The sequence below is a fragment of the Scardinius erythrophthalmus genome (assembly GCF_964197995.2).
Source record: "Scardinius erythrophthalmus genome assembly, chromosome: 12".
Taxonomy (NCBI): Eukaryota; Metazoa; Chordata; class Actinopteri; order Cypriniformes; family Leuciscidae; genus Scardinius; species Scardinius erythrophthalmus.
The window spans coordinates 1,762,999-1,779,355 of NC_138232.1; the positions used below are offsets into that span (position 1 = coordinate 1,762,999).

At 34.5% G+C, this 16,357-nt stretch overlaps 1 protein-coding gene across 1 annotated transcript in view; it reads left to right on the forward strand.

The window, feature by feature from the left end:
* kif5ab (kinesin family member 5A, b) overlaps positions 1-16,357 on the forward strand; it is a 50,194-nt gene that overhangs the window by 33,367 nt on the left and 470 nt on the right. Inside the window, exons 16-27 of the mRNA XM_081379689.1 lie at positions 1,471-1,617; positions 6,220-6,408; positions 7,025-7,142; positions 7,917-7,963; positions 9,406-9,500; positions 10,193-10,294; positions 10,418-10,478; positions 11,610-11,681; positions 13,158-13,262; positions 14,602-14,818; positions 15,986-16,130; positions 16,223-16,272. Of these exons, the coding sequence (XP_081235815.1) occupies positions 1,471-1,617; positions 6,220-6,408; positions 7,025-7,142; positions 7,917-7,963; positions 9,406-9,500; positions 10,193-10,294; positions 10,418-10,478; positions 11,610-11,681; positions 13,158-13,262; positions 14,602-14,818; positions 15,986-16,130; positions 16,223-16,272 (1,348 nt within the window). The remainder of the gene's footprint in view (positions 1-1,470; positions 1,618-6,219; positions 6,409-7,024; positions 7,143-7,916; positions 7,964-9,405; positions 9,501-10,192; positions 10,295-10,417; positions 10,479-11,609; positions 11,682-13,157; positions 13,263-14,601; positions 14,819-15,985; positions 16,131-16,222; positions 16,273-16,357) is intronic.

Here is a 16,357-nt window from a genome sequence, read left to right on the forward strand (position 1 = left end):
TGGTCTCTCAGCAGCCTTTGTTGATGTGTTGCGTGTCGTCGGATTTCTTCCAGCCGCGCTTGGTGGTACCCCACACAAGACGTTTTGACCTTTTTTCCTATTTCAGGGTCCAGACCGTCCAGAAAAACAGTTTTCAGATATTCTTCATACGTACTTATCTTTGATTGTCTGGCCTGTGCTTCTCTTTGGGTTGGTGAACATTTACGAATTTTGCGGATAGAGGAGTGTAGTCTGGAGGAGCAGAGGGCAGGGTGATCGAACCTAGCAAGCTTCGATATGGGTGTTTTGGTGGGCTTGCTTGCAGACTCGTTCCCTCTTCTTCTTTGTCTTCCTCAGGATCTTGACTTCCCATTGCTCCTGGTTGTCTTTGTGGTTCGTGGAGGGCCACTGCTGGTGGTGGTTGGTAGGGGGAGTAGGGAGCCGGACAGCGGTCGTCCTCAGCCAGGCGGGTTTTCATGCATCTCATTTCCTCGGAAGAATTAGAAACAGAGTTTAGTAAAGTTTTTCTGGCTTCCTCTGCCTTTCCTATAACAATTATAAGTTAGTGACTTTAATACCACCTAATATCTCTAATCCTTTTGGAAATTACTTTCAGGCTTATTCCAAAAATCCTGACCCTTTTAGGAAAAATATTCAATACGCAAATAATTTTCTTATTTACCACGTAAATAATTTTCTCTCACCGTGCTTTTGCAGCTTGGTTCTTTATTCGGGATCGCGTCCACCTAGGCCTGCCGTGGTGTCTACAATTCTCCCGTCCCTTGCATTTTTAGCGTTGGGGTATCGGAGCCAGAGACTTCTTGTCTTTGGGATGTTCAATCAATTGCTTCGTCCACGGAGGTCATCAGCTTTGCGATTCCCAATCCTCGTCGCCATTTGTTGTGGAAATTCTTTTCTCAACTTTAAATAATAATTGGAAGACAGCTGGAGATTTCAAAAGTTATAAAGATCTTTATTTCTTGCAAGAAACTGGCTGTTCACACATCAGTCAGAGTCTGATATGAGAAGGCGCTGACTTCTCCTTTTTGCCAAGCTTATATACCCTTAACACATCCTGGTCTGTCTCAAAAGATCGCCTTGGTTTACCTTAAAAGGCAACACGTCTTGTTCGAGATCTCTTCTAACATAAATTCTATCTAGACAGAACAATATCAAGTCTGCAAAAGTTTCCTGGAAATTAGCTGCTGCTCGATTTCACACATTTTGCCTATCTCTATTTTCATCAAAGCTGCGCACATACTTTTCACACTTGAAGTACACAATAGGTCACTTTGAGTACTCATAGTCTCTTTGCTACCCAGAACATTTTGCCCCTGCAAGCCTATATGATTATATTTCTTTAAATGCTTATAAGTACAAACAAATGTTCAACATTAACACAAGTTGCACACACCTAAATGTAAAAGAACACATCTAAATGTAAAATTTCCATTACAATATTTGGGGAGTAATTCTCTGTCTTCCTCTCAGTCGGATCTCATGTGTTTGGAGGCGGAGTTTTCCCGGCTACAGGAAGTGAGTGTCCAGCACAGGAAACGCATCACTGAGGTGTTGAACACCCTCATGAAGGATCTCAATGACTTCAGCCTCATACTGGGAGATTGTGACCTCAGACTGGTGAGTGAGTGTGTGAACCAACGCATGAGGTTTTCTGAGTTAAAGGTGCAGTGTGTAAGTTTTAGCGGCATCTAGTGGTGAGGTTGCGAACTGCAACGAACAGAAGTTACGGTGGCCGACAGGAAGTGATGTCATCGTCTGAGACAGCAGAGAGTAGCCAGTTAAACAATGAAGTTTCGTTACAAAGATGAATTAAGAAATTAGTTTCATGTTATTGTTACTTGTTCATCATTGTGTCAGTGTTTTATCCGCTGACTTTAGCGAGCTTCTTTGCACGAAGAACAACATAGTGACAAAACGCGTTTGTCCGTTCAGGGCCACCGTAGAAACATGTCGATGTAAGGGCTAATAAATGTCGATGTAAGCTAATAAAAACATAACGGTTCATTATGTAAGGTATTTATACACCACTGAAAACATATGTATATGATATTGCATTTCTGTCAACAGATCCTCCTGAATATTACACACTGCACCTTTAAAACACCAGTTAGGTCTGAAACTGGAACGCTGGAAGAGTTTGCATCTGATTTGCTTTTTCTAGCTCATTTTAAATAATATATATTATTGGCATGACGAAACTGTATATTTGTATTACCAAAGTTGGGCAAAAGAAAAATGACTTTACTGCAAATGTATTAAACATAGAATTTACAGGATAAAATACAAAAAAAACTTGATATTTTATAAAAAATATATGATTATATTTTATAAAAATATAAAAATACATATTTAAACAAATAAATGCAGCCTTGGTGAGCAGAAGAGACTTCTTTTAAAAACATTAAAATTCTTACTGATTAAAAGCTTTGACTGGTAGTGTATATATAGATAATAAAAACAAAACAAAAAAGACTAATAATTTCTTTAAAGGGGTCATATAATGGTACATGCACTTTTACAAGTTGATTGCACTGAAATGTCTGTTGGCAGTGCCTGTACACAACCATCCTATCATGATAAAAATCCATCCAGTGGTTTTGTTTTAATCTCCTTATATGTTTGACCCTCTCTGAAATCAAGCCGTTCGATATTGTGACGTCATAATGATAAAAACATCAACAATTAGACGATTACATGCTTTTGGCTCTTTTCAGTCTCATCTTAAAAAATGGTTACTAACAACTCAGCACTGTCAACATTAGTATTGTATTCTTGACAATAGACTTTGTACTAATTGTTCTACGCTATGTTGCTCTCTTCTGTTTCCATCTTTCTCTCTTTCCTTTCTCTCATGTTAATTTTTTTTTAATTATTATTATTATTATTATTAATTATTATTATTATTATTTTTTTATTTTTTTTTTCATATAATGTGTACTGTATATGTGTGATGCTCTGTCTCTGTTTTTAGGGTGACTTTTTAACATTCTGTCAAGGGTCTACAGATGAAAAATAGCCTTTTGGGCTAATTCTGGCACGTTTACATTTATGTTTATTAATGTGCATTGCCCCTGTAAACAAATAAACTAAACATAAACTAAACATAATATCCAACGCCCCTCCCGCTATTGTGATTGACAGCCGTGTTTCAACACAAGACCCGCCCTGAGCAAGCTGTGACAGCCGTCATAGTAGTCCGCCATTGTTGTTATGCTGGAGTAGAATGGCATCTAAGCGATTGTGGTGTTCTGTTCTTAGATGCAATAAGGAACACAGCAGTCATTTGGATGTTCCTAAATCCGAGCCGTTGAAGATGCAGTGGCTGAGTTTTGTTTTTGAAGCGATATGCCCAAAGGATTGACTTGGGGATTCCCTCACGGGGATTCCCCACGATCGTCTGTGTGTGAATCATTTCACACCAGACAGCTTTACAAACGAGAAAAAACGGATCGGTACCAACGTGTTCCCGCTGAACCTCCAGAAGATGTGAGTGTAATGTTTTATTAACCTTTATATTAGTATTTATATTAATCTTTGCGAAATTTGCAAGCCTTGCTGCAGGCTTCACGATGAATGCGTCTAAGGTTTACTCTCAGGGTACATTACGGCATGTTTTCTATGTACGACATTCTCAATATATTTCATAATCCCACGTTTATAATGAACAACGCGTGGTTATTGTGTAATTGTGTGTAGAAACGGTGTACGCACAGAGCAGAGGGGCGGGGTCAGCAAAGCTCATTATCATTTAAAGACACATGCACTGAAACGGCGTGCTGAAAACAGAGCTGTTTTTGACCAGGTAAAATTAGTGTTTTCTTACAATACTAATGAGAATTTTTAATTAAAGTATATTACAAACTTTTAATTTAGACCCTAAAGAACAGTGTTAATTTTGACAGCAAATTTTGATTTAGTTTTAGTCATAGTCTTTTGACTAAAATGCTATTTAGTTTTAGTCATATTTTAGTCATCTGAATTGTTTTAGTTTTAGTCTAGTTTTAGTCGACGAAAATACAATAACATTTTAGTCGACTAAATCTACAGTATATTTAGTCGACTAAAATCGAATTTAAATTGTAATGCATTCATTTAGAATTTCTCTAAAATTTCCAAACCCATTATATAGCCTACTCCCAAAACACTATTAACCTGTTAATATGAATAATTTGTAAAGTTTGAACATGCAATACAGACACATTTTTAACTGCTGTGAAATACAAAAAACATCTTAAAATTAAATAAAACCACTTCTCCTAAAGAAATAGCCTAGTCTTTTTTTTCAATGCATGATATATGTAGTATTCATTCTTTATTCTTTCAAGCAGACATATTTATATAAATTAAATATAATTAATCCTTATTACAGCTTTTAAAGAGCAGTGAGTGCTTTTCTCTTTTTATTTTGTTGTTTGATTAAGTGCACAGACGGCATTATGTGTATTACGCACTGTCACTTTAAGAACGAGTGTGCAGATCCAATGGCACTGATGCACATGAATGATCCGCTATTCTCACAACGGTACATTCTTTATTCTCACAACAACGGTACATTCTTTAAAGACATAACCGACTGTGTTTACGTGAATACTCTCCAAAACTGACATTTAGACAATGTTGTGTGTATTTTATCCATTCAGACGCGAAAGAGAGCTCAGTTCAGTCCTCGCGCGCTGTATAGCTGTGCAGGCACGCTTCGGGTCGGGTGTGTGTGTGTGTGTGTGTGCATAGGCGCCGATACCGTGGGTGCTCCGGGGCTCGAGCACCCACGGAAAATACCGAGCACCCACGTGTGCCAGTAGGCTACATTCATTTAAAATTAAACATTGCAGTTGGTGCTATGTGAAGCGTCTGTCACACTGTGATTGGTTATGTCGCTGTCAGTCGCCTGCTCCATATCCTTTCCACCAATCACAGCGTTTCTCGGATGAAAACGCCTCTTTAGTGACCCCGCTCTGTACGCAGAGACACGTTCCTCCTGAAGAATTAACCACAATGGTGAGTCAACAAATCAAATTTATACTGTGTGGACTTGTGTGACAGAGTCCTGCACTGGTTCGGGTACCCGACGGGTGACCCGCAAATTTTACTCAAACGGGTGCAGGTCGGGTCGGACACGGGGGAAACACGGGTCTAAACACAGGTTTAAAACAATCACGTGCAAACGTAAAAATATATGCACATTTTTAGGAACACAAGTACAAAAATATGCCTGTATTTCAAGTTAATAAAATAATTTAAAATCCACATCATTTTATTTGAGCCTTGAGCCCACGCCCTCCCAGGAGTCTCTATAGGCTACCTACTTTCACTTTTAAAAAGTCATCATAACCGCGCGCGCGATCTGCTTGCAGTCGAGATGGATGCTGAGGAGTTGAAGAAAATAATAGCTAGTGAAAACTGAAGAAAACAATGTTGTGAAAGGCTTACGGTTACGTGTCAGTTAAACTTTTCATCTCCAATCCTGTCTGTATTTGTGAGAAGTGGCGCTGTCCTGAGTTGAAAGATAGCCTACTTTACGGCTTTATTATCAAGTAAATAGGTGTGTGTAGTGTTCGTGTCGGCCGCTGTCCATTTCCTAAGGTTCTGAAATGCAATTTTTTTTTTTTTTTTTTTTTTTTAAAGGGCGTGCTCCCATGAGCACCCACGGAGGAAAATATAAATCGGCGCCTATGTGTGTGTGTGTTCTCCCAGACGTTTACATTTTTTAACGATCTATAGACATGAATCAAGCGCATGCCAACTCCTGTCCGCGGGTAGATCAGCACGTCACAATTCAAATCTGCGCTTTACCACAAACGCATCAGTTATGACTGGATCTCTTCCTCAATCGTCCCTCCCCAACATTTTTGTCTAGTTTTTATTCGTTGACGAAAATGTCAATACATTTTCGTCATAGTTGTCGTCATTTAAAACTGTTTTTTATTTAGTTTTCGTCTCGTTTTCGTCACTGAAAAAAAATGTCGTTGACGAAAATAATGACGAAAATTATTCGTCAACGAAATTAACACTGCTAAAGAATCATATTAGCTTGTACAAAAATGGCATTATATGACCCCTTTAATAGAAATAAAACATCAGGAATTAAAAAAAAACTTTTTATATTTGATACATTTTTTTAAATAATACATATATAAAGATAATAAAAACAACAAAAAATACAAGTAAAAAAAGTAATAAATTGAGAAGTATGAAGTAAAGGTGAGTTCTGTCCCTCAGCCGCGTGACGTGTCGTGTGTGTTGGAGGAGGAATACGCCGTGGTTCGTGTGTTTGTGAGTAAACTGAAGTCTGAGCTGAAGTCTGTGGTGAAACGCTGTCGGAACCTGGAGAGTTTACAGTCCGACTGTCATCGCAAGATGGAGGAGACCGAGAGAGAGCTGTGCTCCTGCCAACTGCTCATATCACAGGTCAGAACACACACACACACACACACACACACACACACACACACACAGAGACCGAGAGAGAGCTGTGCTCCTGCCAACTGCTCATATCACAGGTCAGAACACACACACACACACACACACACACACACACACACACACACACACACACACACAGAGAGAGACCGAGAGAGAGCTGTGCTCCTGCCAACTGCTCATATCACAGGTCAGAACACACACACACACACACACACACACACACACACACACACACACACACACACACACACACTCAGAGATTGAGAGAGAACTGTGCTCCTGTCAACTGCTCATATCACAGGTCAGAACACACACACACACACACACACACACACACACACACACACACAGAGACCGAGAGAGAGCTGTGCTCCTGTCAACTGCTCATATCACAGGTCAGAACACACACACACACACACACACACACACACACAGAGACCGAGAGAGAGCTGTGCTCCTGTCAACTGCTCATATCACAGGTCAGAACACACACACACACACACACACACACACACACACTTACACACACTCACGCACACACTCACAAGTACACATGCAAACATAATTTAACTGCCAAAGTGTCTGTGTGTGTGTGTTCCAGCATGAAGCGAAGATCCGCTCTCTGACTGAATACATGCAGAATGTGGAACTCAAGAAAAGACAACTGGAAGAAAACTACGACTGTCTGAGTGAAGAGCTCGCTAAACTACAGGCCGCAGGTACACACACACACACACACTATATACATATACTGTATATTACATGCATACATAAATATATTTAAACCACTAGATGGCAGAAAATGGTTTGATTCAAAAGGTTAATACCACTGTGTCCATCTTAGAGATAGTCGTTATATTTATAACAAAACTATAGTTTTTCCTCAAAATATTATTTATTTGTACAACTGAAAAGCCATGTACACAAAATTAATATTTTCATAACAGTTGTGGATATAAAACGTTTATTTTATATTTTAATTAAATAGATAGTTTTTATATTCAATTTCAAATTCATATTAAATTTTATAAATATATTTATTTTGAAAAATAATTAATTGTTTAATCAAAATAAAATAAACAGTAAAATGGTACAAATCTTACTGTCATTTTGAACAGTTTTATTTTTAAATTTCATGTATTTTTATATACTATTTTATATTTAGTTTTAACTCAAAATATTTAAAATACTTAAAATATTCTCCTTCAATCAGTGTATTGAGCTTCATATTGGTTAGTTAAATTATGAATTTTTTAAATTAACATTTTACATGTCGGCTCATATTTATAAGCGTTATAAACTAAACAAACAACATTAATTTCCCACAATAAGTGTTGCTTCTGCAGTCACACAACTGATACTTTATTACTATTAATTTACATTATCATCACAGTCACACGATATAACACTGATGTCAGAGTTCTTGTGTGTGTGTGTGTGTGTGTGTGTGTGTGTGTGTGTGTGTGTGTGTGTGTGTGTGTGTGTGTGTGCAGACGGCGGTCAGGAGAACACAGACCCGGACGAGTCTGGAAACGTGAAGGTAGTTTTTGTTTGTCAGCGTTTGATTTATTGCTGATGTGGCAGAAAGTTATTGATTCTGCTAAAGTTTATACGGTGAGGATGTTTATTAATATGGCGCTATATAGCGCTGCACGATATTGAAGAAAGATGCGATATGCGATAACTCATTAAATAATGCGATATTCAATACGATAGTGAGTAAAATAAACTTAAATTATCTTTAAAATATATTTAAAATTATATAACCTATATGTGTTTCACATTGTTTTTTGACAGTAAAACATCCCTAAACTTCTGACAGTGAACATCAGTGTTTTACTGTACATCAGAAGTGTTTCGGTAACACTTTATAATAACGTTCAGTTGTAAGTCATTTATAAGTGGTTGGTTAATGATGAACTTATCATTTACAAAACATTCATAAATGATTAGCAAGTGATATACTAACATTTTATGTATGTTCTGTAAATTCCGTTACAAGTCGTTGACAAGTGATTAGTAAATTATTAACTACCGTAATCATTTATGAAACATGACTATATGCGTTCACAAATGATTAATAAGTGATATGTTAATTATTGTATGTATGTTTTGTAGATTAAGTTATAAGTCATTTACAATTGATTAGTTAATGATTAACTAATCATTTACAAAACATGAATATGCGTTTCATAAATGTTTAATAAATTATGTTATATGTTTTTGTATGTATGTAGCAATTAGAGTGTGCAGAAAGTGTTGTAAATGCCTCGTATACACGTACAGGTCAGGAACAGTGAGCAACACACTGATGTGCAAACGCATGAATAAATCATTTACAACACGAATGTGTTACACATCATTCGTAGATTGCCACTTCAAGAAACAATAAGGTTTACACTTTAGATTATGGGATGCCGAAAGTGTTGTAAATGATTTATTCATGCGTTTACACATCAGTGTGTTGAACACTGTTCCTGACCTGTTGATCTGTACGTGATCTGATCATGTTTCGTAAATAATTAGTTAATCATTTACTAATCACTTGTAAACGACTTGTCACGGAATTTACAAAACATACATAAAATGTTAGTATATCACTTGCTAATCATTTATGAATGTAACTAGTTCATCATTAACTAACCACTTATAAATGACTTACAACTGAACGTTATTATAAAGTGTTAACATCAGTGGGTTCAGGTTATCCTACATTAGGGTTATTTAACAACACAAACTCAATAATCAAATGTAAAAATAAAACTCTGCTTAGTTTTCACTGTATGAATTAAATATATCCCGATTCTTATTAAAGCTACTAAATGTCATTCAGCCGAGAGCAGAGAGTTTCTCTTCATCTTTTCTTTTCAGTTATTGCAAGCCATTGTGATATGTATATCGCAATATATACATTTGCGATATTTGGATAATTTGGATATATTGTTTAGCCCATAACTGTATTTGTGTGTGTGTTGTTCTCAGAAAGCAGAGGTTCAGCGTGAGCCGAAACACAAGACGCTCGGACGCCTGCGCGACGACATCAACCACAAACAGAAGATCATCGACGAGCTCGAAGAGTCAGAACTCACTTTAACTTCAACATTAACAAGCAACATCACATTTCTACTGTAACTGTACTGTATTCACAGAGAAAACAGCTGTTTTACATTGGAATAATATTTCAATTCACAATTTTTACTGTCTTACAGTGTATATGAATCTGTTTACGTTAGTCTGACAATTAAATTTTATTAGCCAAAAATATGCATTATCACATAAAATGTAAAATACTTTTTTAATAAATGTCTTGATATATAATGTTACTGTGATATATTGATGATTCCACAAACCATGAAATAAAATTATACTAAATATTAAGATTTAAATATTAAAGCATGTATAAAAATTAATTTATTATATCACTATTATAATTATAATACATTAAATATGTTTAATAATATGTACATTTAATATTTAAATAATTTACTAAATTGCTAAATATGAAAAGTAAAACGTTAAATATATTTAACAACATATTTTATCATAAAAATATATATATTAAATGTTATGATTGTATAAATTCTTAAAAATATTATTAGTAATGCATAAAATATATGTAATAACCTTTTGATATTATAAATGAATATATTATATCATAAATATATTTTACAATTTTATAAATTATTTTTTAAATTACTAAAATATCTTTAAATATGATCAGTAATGCCTTAAATAGCTTTAATAACGTGTATAATATGTGTGTTTTCAGTGATAATCAGAGGCTGAACCTTCGTCTGGATCAGATGAGCGTCGAGTTCAGCGTCTTGAAGAACCGTGAGCGAGAGAAATCCAGACAGCTGGAGGAGCTCAGGTGAATCTCACACACACACACACACACACACACACACACACACACACACACACACACACACACACACACACTTCAGTGCGGAGAGAATGACATCACGTCTCACACACACTGCTCTATCTGCAGATATCTTCATGAACGACAGGAGCAAACCAAGCAGGACATGAAGGGTTTGGAGGAGACCGTTGTGAGTATCTACACTTTTATTCTTTTGATTTTACTTTTTATTTTTATTATTTTATTATTAGTATTCTACACTAACAGGAACATGGTCAAGTGTGACTGAATGTAATGTTTTTGGACACTTTATTGCATGTTTTTTACAATGAAATGGAAATGGTAGTAATAGTTTAAATACTAAATGCAGTCTCTTCTGCTCACCAGTGCTGCATTTATATGATCATAAATACAGTAAAAATTGTGAAATATTATTCTAATGTAAGTCATCTGTTCTCTATGTGAATATATAGTAAAGTGTAATTTATTCCTGTGATCAAAGCTGAATGTTCAGCATCATTACTCCAGTCTTCAGTGTCACATGATCCTTCAGAAATCACTCTGATATGAGGATTTGATGCTCGAGAAACATTTATGATTATTATCAGTGTTGAAAAGCATGATGCATTTTATTTTTCAGGATTCTTTGGTGAATATAAAGTTCAGAAAACAGCATTTATTTAAAATAGGATCTTTTGTTACATTATAAATGTCCCTTTTGGTCAATATAAAAGTATTGATTTCTTTTATTTCTTTCTCCCAAAAAATTAAATCAAAATTCTTATTGACCCCAAACTTTTGAACCGTAGTGTTTAATGTTACAAAAGCTTTCCATTTCAGATAAATGCTGTTCTTTTGAACTTTCTATTCATCAAATAATCCCCCCCCCCCCAAAAAAAAAAAAAAAAAACAGTTTTCAACACTGATAATAATCATAAATGTTTCTCGATCATCAAATCCTCATATTAGAGTGATTTCTGAAGGATCATGTGACACTGAAGACTGGAGTAATGATGCTGAACATTCAGCTTTGATCACAGGAATAAATTACACTTTACTGTATATTCACATAGAAAACAGCTGATTTACATTAGAATAATATTTCAAAATTTTGACTGTATTTTTGGTTTGTATTTTTAATCAAATAAACACGGCCTTGGTGAGCAGAAGAGACTTCTTTTAAAAACATTAGAAATCTTACCGATCCAAAAGTTTTGACTGGTAGTGTACTTTTATGATTTGAAATGCCCTTCTTTTTCACAAGGGTTTCTAAAGAAGATTATGATTATGATTATGATATATGAGATGTTTGTGTTGAAAGGCTCGTGAACTGCAGACTCTCCACAATCTGAGGAAGCTGTTCGTTCAAGATCTCACGGCTCGAGTGAAACGGGTGCGTTTCTGCAAAGCTCATGCAAAATGTCATGAAAAATTAAATTATGGCTGATTTTAGCACAATAAAACTTTACAACACGTTCCTATGGAGTCCATAACGGGACATAAAGGAAAAAATGAGAATGGAGGAACAATTATTTGTCAGTGCTTTAAGTACGGTCACAAACAACACAAAAGCTTTTCGGGCGAATGCAAAAGCATTAAAATATATTTTTTCCATCACCGACTCATTTTCCAGTAGTTAATGCTATAACATATACTATAATATATTAACTATAACATTAACAATGAGTATCACATTTGTTACAGTGTTTATTAATCTTTGTTAACATTTGTTAATAATGTCATTATTAGTTGTTAATGTTCAACTGTCTGACATTTATATTTTATTAGCCAAAAATATGCATTATCACATTAAAATGTATAATACATTTTTGATAAATTTTAGTGATGATATATAATGTTACTGTGATATCATTCCACAAACCATGAAAGAAAATTATAACAATTTTAACATAAAAGTGTTTATAAAAATGAATGTAATAAATTACTATTATAATACTATAATACATAATACAATTATAATATGCATAATTATAACTATAAAATACATAATTACAATAACATCAATAATAATATTTAATCATACATTAATAATATATAAATTAAATATTTAAATAATTTACAAAATTACTAAATATGAAAAGTAACACATTAAATACATTTAACAACATATTCTAAATATATAATATTCTAAATATAATATTAAATGGTAATTATTTAAAATATTATTAAATATAAGTAATGCATAAAATATACTTAAAAAAATGTTTTTAAATTACTAACAATATTTTTAAACATAAGTTGGATTATATGAATGTGTGTGTTTCAGAGCTCTGAGTTGGTTTATATGAATGTGTGTGTGTGTGTGTGTTTCAGAGCTCTGAGTTGGTTTATATGAATGTGTGTGTGTGTGTGTGTTTCAGAGCTCTGAGTTGGTTTATATGAATGTGTGTGTGTGTTTCAGAGCTCTGAGTTGGTTTATATGAATGTGTGTGTGTGTTTCAGAGCTCTGAGTTGGTTTATATGAATGTGTGTGTGTTTCAGAGCTCTGAGTTGGTTTATATGAATGTGTGTGTGTGTTTCAGAGCTCTGAGTTGGTTTATATGAATGTGTGTGTGTTTCAGAGCTCTGAGTTGGTTTATATGAATGTGTGTGTGTGTTTCAGAGCTCTGAGTTGGTTTATATGAATGTGTGTGTGTGTTTCAGAGCTCTGAGTTGGTTTATATAAATGTGTGTGTGTGTTTCAGAGCTCTGAGTTGGTTTATATGAATGTGTGTGTGTGTTTCAGAGCTCTGAGTTGGTTTATATAAATGTGTGTGTGTGTTTCAGAGCTCTGAGTTGGTTTATATGAATGTGTGTGTGTGTTTCAGAGCTCTGAGTTGGTTTATATGAATGTGTGTGTGTGTTTCAGAGCTCTGAGTTGGATTCGGATGAAAGCTGTGGATGTTCAACACAGAAACAGAAGATCTCCTTCCTTGAGAACAATCTGGAACAGCTCACGAAAGTTCACAAACAGGTCCGTAAAGAAACGTGCCACAAATCTTCACCTGACTAGTTACATTAGAGCAGGCAGTGGTGTTCAAACTTTTTAAGAGCGTATATTTATTATTATTATTTTTTTTTTCAAATGACGTGACCCATAGGCTATACAGGCTTACATCCATTTACATGCAAACAAGTCAAGCCAAGCATAAGAATACTTATATAAAATGCGGCTATAAAGGCACATTTGACTTTATTCTCATTTAAAACATTAGATGGCACAAAAATTCTGCTAAGTACTTTTCTTAAAGCTGCTCTAAGCGATGTTGGGTGACGTCACTTCTTGTTAACTGTCAATCAAAACGGAGGCATGTTCTCAAGAATATACCATTTTAACGTTAGTCGTAGTCGTTGTCTAGGACATCTCTCCTCTAGCTAACGTCCCTCTTCATGCTTCTCTCTCCTTCACTCCCCCCCCCCCCACACACCACACCACCACACCACCCTACCCTTCATGTGCACGCGCACTAACCCCCCCACCCCCACCCCCATCCCCACCCCCACCCCCACCCCCACCCCCACCCCCAAATCATTCTTGTCAGTGATTGGCTGGAACACTTTTTGTTATGTTTCGTGGTCCAGGCTGGGCCAGTTTGTTTCTGTTGCCGTTTGTGGATCCTGTGGTGTCTACAGAGACCGCGTGTCTTCACAGTGTGTTCAGGGGACAGGCAGCGAGCATAGCAATTACTTGGTTTTGTTTAACTCTGAAACATGAAATGTGGAATTATCTGCTTTTACTAAAAAAAAAAATCATATTTAAAAAAAACATACTTTCAATGAACTTTAATTTTGTAAGTTACTTTTTTTTTATTTTTTTTAGTTATTATTACTTATTTAAAACAACCCAGCTGCAGTTTGATTGATATTACACAAGAAAATTAAGAACTTATCTGAGAGTTATCTGTTTGTGCAAACTCTCCTGTTGTGAATGTCCTGATTGGGAGAGGGTGTGCAGTTTTCAAGAGTTTAATAAAAAGTTAATGTTATATATTTTGGTTGCATTTGTGAGTTTAAAAAATTTTAACTGGTTGTGTAAACTTGGCACATAATATCTAAATATCGATAAATCAATGGATATAGCCCTGAATCGAATCGTATCGCAGAATATTTTTGAGGTATCGTCAAATATCGTATCGCTGGCCGAGAGTATCGTATCATATTGTATCGTGATGAACTGTCTGATTTACACCACATTTTTTAAGACTCGCGACCCTCCCAGAGTTTGAAAACCACTGCATTAGAGAATGCACACAAAAATCTCCTATTCTTTATGATTCTCTCTCTCTCTCTGTCTCACACACACACACACTCAGCTGGTCGGTGATAACGCAGACCTGCGCTGTGAGCTCCCGAAGCTGGAGAAGCGTCTTCGCTCGACGGCTGAGCGTGTTCGAGCGCTGGAGAACGCTCTGACCGAAGCGAAAGAAGGAGCGATGAAGGACCGGCGCCGGTACCAGCAGGAGGTCGAGCGCATCAGAGACGTCATGAGGCTCAGAAACCCCTTCAGAAGAACTCACGCTGCGCTCATCGGTCAGTGCTCTCCCACAATGCACTGGGGCGACACTTGAACCTGATGAATCTCAGATCCTCAAGTGTTTTATTCACTGAATTAGCCTTATTATGCACATTCAATACATTCAAGCGCACTTCTTTTTAGTTTATATTTTACATTTATATTTTATTCTATAAAATTTCTCTATGTAATAACATTATTACACCTTATTACATTTCTCTATGTAATAACTATAACTATCACTGTCAAATATATAAGCAATGCATAAAATATATTTAATAACATATTTATAATATTACAAATTAATAATTTATTATAAATATAATATTTAAATATAAAAAAATATAAATAATGCATAAAATATATGAACATATTAATAATATTATAAGTGAATATATTATAAATACAATATTACATTTTAACATTGTATAAATCATTTATTAAATTACTAAAGATATTATTGAATATTATAATACATTGAATATATTTAGTAATTCTTTTATTATAAATGAATAATATTCTAAATATTATGATTGTATAAATTACTTATTAAATTACTAAAAATATAATACAATTTTAAAAAGATTAAACATGGAAAATAATACATTAAGTAGAATAATACATAAAATAATACATTAAATAATACATTAAGTATGAACATATTAATAATATTATAAGTGAATATATTATAAATATAATATTACATTTTAACATTGTATAAATCATTTATTAAATTACTAAAGATATTATTGAATATTATAATACATTGAATATATTTAGTAATTCTTTTATTATCAATGAATAATATTCTAAATATTATGATTGTATAAATTACTTATTAAATTACTAAAAATATAATACAATTTTAAAATGATTAAACATGGAAAATAATACATTAAGTAGATTTAATAACATTTATTATAATACATTTATTTATAATATTACATTTTAAATAATTTATTAAATTACAATATTTTAAAATATAAATTACAATATATAACAATATTTTTTTAATATAATACATGTATTTCTAACATTCTAATTGTTATTTAATATATTTAACGGATCAAGTATCGTATTATAAATATAATATTACTACATTTTAAAACTGTAATATGTGTAATATTATTAAATGCATATAAAATTATAATATTACATTTTATGGTTTTATTTCTTGCCTTCAGCCAAGCCGATTCGCCCAGGACATTACCCCGCCTCCTCATCAGCCAATCACATGTTCACGCGCAGCAGAGATCAGCCAATCACATTCAGCAATGTGATGTTCAACAGCGCCAGTGAAAAACCCAAATCAACCAGTTCGACCAGCAAGTGAGTAACAGCGTTTATGACTTATGCCTGATTGAACTCTGTGTTTTTACTACAGCTGTGTGTGTGTGTGTGTGTGTTCCTCATGTGAACAGGACGCAGTCAGCGGACGACACACACATGGACTCGACACACACACTGAACGGTAAAGACGCTTCACACCAACACAACTGATGCGGTGCTTTATTAGCTGAACCAAATGTTATTGCTCAGAGTTTAAAATAATTTCT